This window comes from Gekko japonicus, unplaced genomic scaffold (genome assembly GCF_001447785.1).
Source record: "Gekko japonicus isolate JY-2015 unplaced genomic scaffold, Gekko_japonicus_V1.1 scaffold2527, whole genome shotgun sequence".
NCBI classification, from domain to species: Eukaryota; Metazoa; Chordata; class Lepidosauria; order Squamata; family Gekkonidae; genus Gekko; species Gekko japonicus.
The window spans coordinates 248,359-255,540 of record NW_015174348.1 but is presented as its reverse complement, the minus strand read 5'-3'; the positions used below and the strand labels follow the sequence as shown (position 1 = coordinate 255,540).

At 46.9% G+C, this 7,182-nt stretch overlaps 1 protein-coding gene across 1 annotated transcript in view; it reads left to right on the top strand.

Annotated features, from left to right (window-relative positions):
- Window positions 1-1,821: 1,821 nt before the first annotated feature.
- Window positions 1,822-7,182, top strand: part of IFNGR1 (interferon gamma receptor 1) — a 22,298-nt gene continuing 16,937 nt past the window's right edge. The window contains exon 1 of the mRNA XM_015424308.1: window positions 1,822-2,165. Coding sequence (XP_015279794.1) covers window positions 2,072-2,165 — 94 coding nt within the window. The 5' untranslated portion in view covers window positions 1,822-2,071. The remainder of the gene's footprint in view (window positions 2,166-7,182) is intronic.

Below are 7,182 nucleotides of genomic sequence, written 5' to 3'. Positions count from 1 at the left end.
GTGAATCAGACAACGTATTTTGGCATGTTATTTCATAGGCGAGGTGGGGGAGAAAGGTGTTAAGGAGAAAATGTTTTGGTTTTAAATCTTGTGAAGCCAGTTATAGCAGCAAAAAAAGACATACAATATACCCCCCCTTTTATGTGTCAGCCCTATTCATATCTAAACAGTGGGGTTGACCTAATGTGTACATTAAAGGTGCACATCAGTGAAAGATGCTACACCACTTTACCTTCATCTGCGCAGTGGTTTCAGGCACTTCTCTCCAATCTCAGTTCCTGCAGGGTAGCAGCTGGGACTGGGGTGACTGACCACAGGCAGTTTGGAGGAGAGGACCCATCTATCCCAGCTCCCTCCTACTTTTAATAATAAGGGCCACCTCTTGCTTTATGGTTATTGTAAGTTATCATTTTGGTCAGATAGTCATACATGATTTACTTTCAGTGCCATCCTAAGCAGAGTTACAGCATTCTAAGCCTTCAACTGGCTCAGAATCATGCAACTCTCTTTAGGATCCTTTCAGAGGATAGCCATGTTGGTCTGCATTAGAAGAGGGAGGTTTGGGTTCACTAGCACTCTAGAGAGCAACATAGGCCCCGGTCACACGGGCCGGATATCGCGGGGGGTGGGGGAGGCATGACTAATTGCCCCAGCGCAGTTTGATCCACGATTACGCAATCAGACACACCGGCGGCATACCACGGGCGCCGGCACGCAAATGAGGGACCGGAGGGGAATGCCACACGCATGTCTGGAGGCAGCCCATGGCAAACGTTTACTAGTACCTTAGAGGTACTAGTTTTTTAACGCGCATTGTCAGCGGTAAGCCACGGGTGCGCTCCACTTCCCAGATGTTAGGGTGTGATCGGGCTGGGATAATCTGCCCACCATCCGTGCCTTTGCCGATGGGGCCATAATTTTCCAGGTAAAAGCTTTTCAGAGTCAAAGCTCAGATGATGAACAGAGCTTTGACTCTGGAAAGTTTATATCCTGAAAACGTTGCTGTTCTCTAACATGCCTACAGTTGCCAAACTCCAGGTGGTGGATGGAGATTTCCTGGGATTACAACTAATCCAAGCCATAGTGATCAGTTCACCTGGAGAAAATGGCTGCTTTGGAAGGAAATATATCCCAACTGAAGTCCCTTCCTTCCCCTCCCCTGGCTCCACCTCCACTCCCCAAATCTACAGGTATTTCCCAACCAAGACCTGGGCATTAGACTCACTCAAACCTAGTTCTTCTTAGGATGTCACCATTGCAGCGCTGTGGATCAACCGAGGAGGGGAAAAAATGGCCTAGTTTTTTTATTTGTTTTTTATTTTTGTTTTGCAGCGGGGGGAAGCCACAAAAAGCACAGGCAGACACACAGAGAACGTTGTGGTGCGGTTGTTGTTGTTTGCTTATGCCCATTAATAGGTTTTATGCTGAGCTCCAGCCTCGAACCAAAAACCACTCGCCTCCTCTCCAAACCAGCCCGCCAAAAAAGAAAAGAAACCACACTTGACTTTTGCATATCTCCCCGGTACTTTCCCTCTCGTTTGGTGTTTTTGAGGCGGGGTGGGAAAGCGTGCGAGTTCTTCCACCCCCTCACGGCACACGCGATTTTGAGTCGGCTATCAGAGACACGACGATCCGTCTTTCACTCCCCCCCTCCCTTTTTTTGTTTCCATTCGGCTTTTCTGGCTTCATAAAAATAATCGCGTGTTTATGTAGCGCGGTTTTATTCAACGCGACGCGGGTCGGGGCGGCCTGATTGCTACAGCCACACACAGCAGCGCTGCAAATCCAAGCCAGACTAAACCTATCGCACGGCCGAGCTCCCGCAGCTCAAAAGCTGTCTCCGGGAATCTCCGACCGAAGTTCCTCTTTTCGTCCAGCCCGCCTCTTCTTGGCAACGCAGGTGGGGCTCGGAGGGAACAGCCCCTTTCTCTGCCATAGGAACGGAAGCGAGCGACGCTGCCCCCGCTTTCCTCCGCCCTGCGGCCCTCTCGCCTCGATTTTGTCCTGGCTCCCGTCAAAACACCAACTCCCCCTTCCCGAGAGACAGAGAGGCGGAGCGGGGAGGGGAGACATGGGGCTCGCGCGGCCCTTTGCCGTCTTGGCGCTCTTGGCTTTGACCTTCTGCGGTAGGCCTGCTACTGGCACGGAGGAACCGCAGCCTAAAGGTACCAGGGGAGGCGGTGGCGTGGGAAAGAAGAGCGTTTAGGCTCACATTCATGGAAGGGCCCCGGTCTCTGCAACGCGGCGGGGTGGAGCTTTGCATTCTAATCAGTGTTCCCTGGCTGGGGAAAGTGCAAAGGAGAAGGACGCAGCGGCGACTTCCTGGCATTGTTGGGCTTCTGGATGGGGTTTCCACCCACTCGCCCGCCCTTCCCGGCCCTGTGTTTCTCTTTTTGCCTTCTGGATAGCTGGAAAAGGGATGTGAAATGCAACAGAGCGTGAATCAGACAACGTATTTTGGCATGTTATTTCATAGGCGAGGTGGGGGAGAAAGGTGTTAAGGAGAAAATGTTTTGGTTTTAAATCTTGTGAAGCCAGTTATAGCAGCAAAAAAAGACATACAATATACCCCCCCTTGCCTTTTTCTTGCCTTTAGTTTTCACGTCATTCCCCCCATCTTCTGGTGAAATCATTTGTTGTTCCTACAGATCTGCTTTAATAGTCTTAGCATTGTCATTTGCCCATTTCTGATGGAGGCAATCACTTGTGTATTTTATCTAGGCAGTTTATTATTCCACTTGTCTCCCTGTTTGGGACCTAAAGCAGTTTACAAACAAAGAAGTACAACCTAAGTAAACAATGTAAATGAATAATAAAAAGAGAATATACAATTCAGATAAAAATAATAAAAAAGCAAAAAGCCACATCCTAGGCAGATCCTGGATCTAGTTCATTCAGGGGTCATGGGCTGAGGTGAAGGGACCCTTTGCAGACCCAGGGTTTATATCTGAAGATTAGGAGGGAAAGAAAAGATCAGCCTTGATGTTATACATCTGGCAGGCAGCCTTGCTCCCAGGCTCTCCTCCCTTCAGAAGTTTGATCAGGGTTCCTGATTTCAATCAAAATGGAGAATGAGCTTCCAGGACAGACATTTTTGACACCACTAATTTGGTTCTGTCAGAGTTGTTCTCTTAAGGACAGTTTCTGTCAGAGCTCTCTCAGCCCCACCTACCTCATTGGGTGTCTGTTGTGGGGAGGGGAAGGGAAAGGAGTTTGTAAGCTGCTCTGAGACTCCGAGTGAAGGGTAGGGTATGAATTCAATCTCTTTGCCTTTTTCTTGCCTTTAGTTTTCACGTCATTCCCCCCATCTTCTGGTGAATTCATTTGTTTTTCCTACAGATCTGCTTTAATAGTCTTAGCATTGTCATTTGCCGATTTCTGATGGAGGCAATCACTTGTGTATTTTATCTAGGCAGTTTATTATTCCACTTGTCTCCCTGTTTGGGACCTAAAGCAGTTTACAGACAAAGAAGTACAACCTAAGTAAACAATGTAAATGAATAATAAAAAGAGAATATACAATTCAGATAAAAATAATAAAAAAGCAAAAAGCCACATCCTAGGCAGATCCTGGATCTAGTTCATTCAGGGGTCATGGGCTGAGGTGAAGGGACCCTTTGCAGACCCAGGGTTTATATCTGAAGATTAGGAGGGAAAGAAAAGATAAGCCTTGATGTTATACATCTGGCAGGCAGCCTTGCTCCCAGGCTCTCCTCCCTTCAGAAGTTTGATCAGGGTTCCTGATTTCAATCAAAATGGAGAATGAGCTTCCAGGACAGACATTTTTGCAACCACTAATGTGGTTCTGTCAGAGCTGTTCTCTTAAGGACAGTTCTGGAAAGAGCTCTCTCAGCCCCACCTACCTCATTGGGTGTCTGTTGTGGGGAGGGGAAGGGAAAGGAGTTTGTAAGCTGCTCTGAGACTCCGAGTGAAGGGTAGGGTATGAATTCAATCTCTTTTCTTCTTCTTCACCTATTGCTTATGACTGCAGGCAAGTGTTGTATGTATCAGGTTGTACTGCATGCAAGAAAAGGACCTTCTGGATGCCCAACGTAGGCTATTGGCATCCTAGGACGCTTACCTGAGAAGGCTGTAATAAGGGGGTTTCTGTGTTTGACATACAAGGATTTTGGAAAACAAATCAATACTAGTAGGGTTTTCTGATGGTAGACAATTTAAAGCCACATGGGGATGCATTATTTGGATTAGCCCAAAAACTTATTTTGCTGAATTGTGCAAGCTTCACCTTTGGGAACTGGGAGTCAACTTCAGTTTGCATCTGCTGTTGATGTTCTGTTCTAGAATATGAGACACAATGAGCTGTGAGCAAGACCCAAATCTTAACCTCTCCTAGAATTCATACAGCTCCTCCTTTATAAATATAGCTAGGAATAAGGCCCATTGTGCAAATAAATACAGTGAGCTCTAAAAAGAGGCTCTGGGCGGGTGCCCTGGCCTTGGGCACTCAGCATCAATTTGCTGTGGCAACCTCAGCCTAGTATAATGACACAGAGCTTACTGTTTTCTCCAGGGGAACTGATCTCTGCCATCTGAAGAGCAGTTGTAATTCAGAGTGATCTCCAGCCCTCCCCTGGAGAATGGCAACAGTAGTTTCCCAGGATGAAATGGTTGGTTTGGAGGGTGGGGTCTATGGCATTATGCCTGTCTGAGGTCCCACCCCTCCACAAACCCCACCTTCTCCAGGCTCCATCCCTCAAATTGCCAGGAATTTGCCAACCTGGAGGTGGCAACCCTATCTCCTTCCCAGCCAACCATCAACCTACCTGTATCTGCCCCTCTGATTTCAGCTTTCTATCTCCCTCCCACACCTGCAGCTTCTACCTAAGAAAACTACAGTCTTTCTCCGCAGTGGGGACCCAAGCAGGAGGGAACTGAACTCAGCAGGGTATAATGACACAGAGTCCACCCTGCAGAGCAGCTATTTTCTTCAGGAGAACTGATCTCTACCATCTGGAGAGCAGTTTTAATTCTGAGTGATATCCAGCCCTCACCTGGAGATTGGCAGCAATGGTCCCCCACGAGGAAATGGCTGGTTTGGAGGGGGGAGTCTATGTCATTGTACCTGTCTGAGGTCCCACCCCTCCTCAAACCCTACCCTATTCGGGCTCCATCCCTCAAATCTCCAGGAGTTGGCAACCCTATCTCTTTCCCAGCCAACCATCAACCTATCATTATCTGCCCCTGATCTCTACCATCTGGAGAGCAGATTTAATTCCGAGTGATCTCCAGCCCTCACTTGGAGACTGGCAGCAGTGGTTCCCCAGGAGGAAAAGTACAGTCTTTCTCCGCAGTGGAGACCAAAGCAGCTTACATCATTCTCCTCTCCCCCTTTTGGTCTGCACAACAGCCCTGTGAGGTAGGATAGGCTGAAAGTCTGTGGATGGTCTGAAATCACCCACTCAACTTTTACAGCAAGAACATGGGTCTGGCAGACCCTGCTCTGAAGCGCTAAGTGCTATGCCTAGGGTAGCCAATCTCCAGGTGGAACCTGAAGATCACCGGGTATCACAACTGAACTTCTCCCCCCCCTTGAGAAAATAACTGCTTTGGAGGATGGGCTTTATAGCATTCTATTTAGCTGAGGCCTTTCCCCTCTCCAAACTCTGGCTTCCTTAGACTCCACCACAGAATATCCAGGAATTTCCCAACCTGTAGCTGGCAACCCTAGTCAGGACTGGCCCCAATGAATTCCCCACAAAGACCTGGTTAGGGCTTCTTTCATTTGCCTTTTTACTTACAGAACCAAGCTTGGTTGCCTAGCAACAGCCACTGAGCAAAAAGTTAGTCCCAAAGGAGCCAAGCAGGAGAAGTGTCTTCATCAGGAGAGACAGCCGTTTATTCTGTGAGGAAAGAGTATTCTAGGCTGTCAGTGGGCAGGGGAGAGGAGCAGACCCATCACTCAGCCAGTGGCACATGAGTACTCTTTGAGTGGCAGTTGATGGGCCAATGGCTGATGGAGCGCACTGCACAGCCAATGGGAGAGCTGGAAATGGCCAATATGTATATGATCAAGGGTGTCAAACTCATTTGTTATGAGGTCCAAATCTGACATAAATGAGACTTTGTTGGGCCGGGCCATGTGTCTCATAAAATGTAATGCCAGGTAGCAGAGATATAAACTTTATAAAGGACACAAACACAAAGGGTTTTTTTACTTAAAATAAAAACTTGCTTAAAACATTAGCACTCTTGCAATATTTTGTTTATTTAACAGTGTCTGATAACTGACGCCTCTTGCTCTGAATTATTACATCAAAATGTCTGTGCTGTTGCAATCTTGAGTATGCTGTTCAGGTGTGTATCTAAAGCTGCAAACCTACAATGATGCAGCAGCAGCAGAACTGGAAGAAGAAGCAGAAGACAGCCAGTTCCACTGCGGGCCTGATAGAAACCCTGTGGGGGCCTAATCTGGCCCCTGGGCCGCATGTTTGACAACCCTATATAAGATGATGGAACGAAAGAGAGAATCCATGTGTTTAATGAGCCTCAGGAAATACAATCACAGTGCATCTTATGGGATCCCTATAAGCCCTTGAGTCCCAGTGAGAAAGCTGTACTACAAATAACATAAATGAATATAGGTAGGAGTCAGGCCCAACAAGTGTCACTGATGTGGCCAGATTTTGTCCCTGGCATCGTGATGTACCCAAATGCTGTGTTATGCATGCACTGAGAGAAGTGCATGGTAGCTCTTAACTTTACATGGGAGAATGTAATTAGAGCTATTTTTATGGTTTATTTGTGTGCCATGTATACAACCTGTAGTATCTGGTTGTGGAGTGTGTTAGGTAATGATAGAAGCAAAGAAAGGTCCTCTGCTTAACCAGAATGATTTTATTTACTGAAGCTTGTGACACATTCCTTAATTTTATAATTCTGTTCCAAAATAGTACTGATTTAAGATGAGTGAGGGTGTGCACTTGTTCATAGTGAGGAGGGATCAGACCGGGTGCATGCTCTCATGCATTCATGTATGTGTGTTTTTGTATGTATACATTCAATATATTACAAACACATTCTGGATGAAGTGATTTCATGTTACAAGTTGGTGTAGCATAGTGGCTAAAGTGTGACGGAGAACGTTTCACGTTCATATTGGTTTGGGTGGGTTTTCCCCCCTTTTAATAAATATTAAATAATAAATAAAAGGGGGGGAAAGAT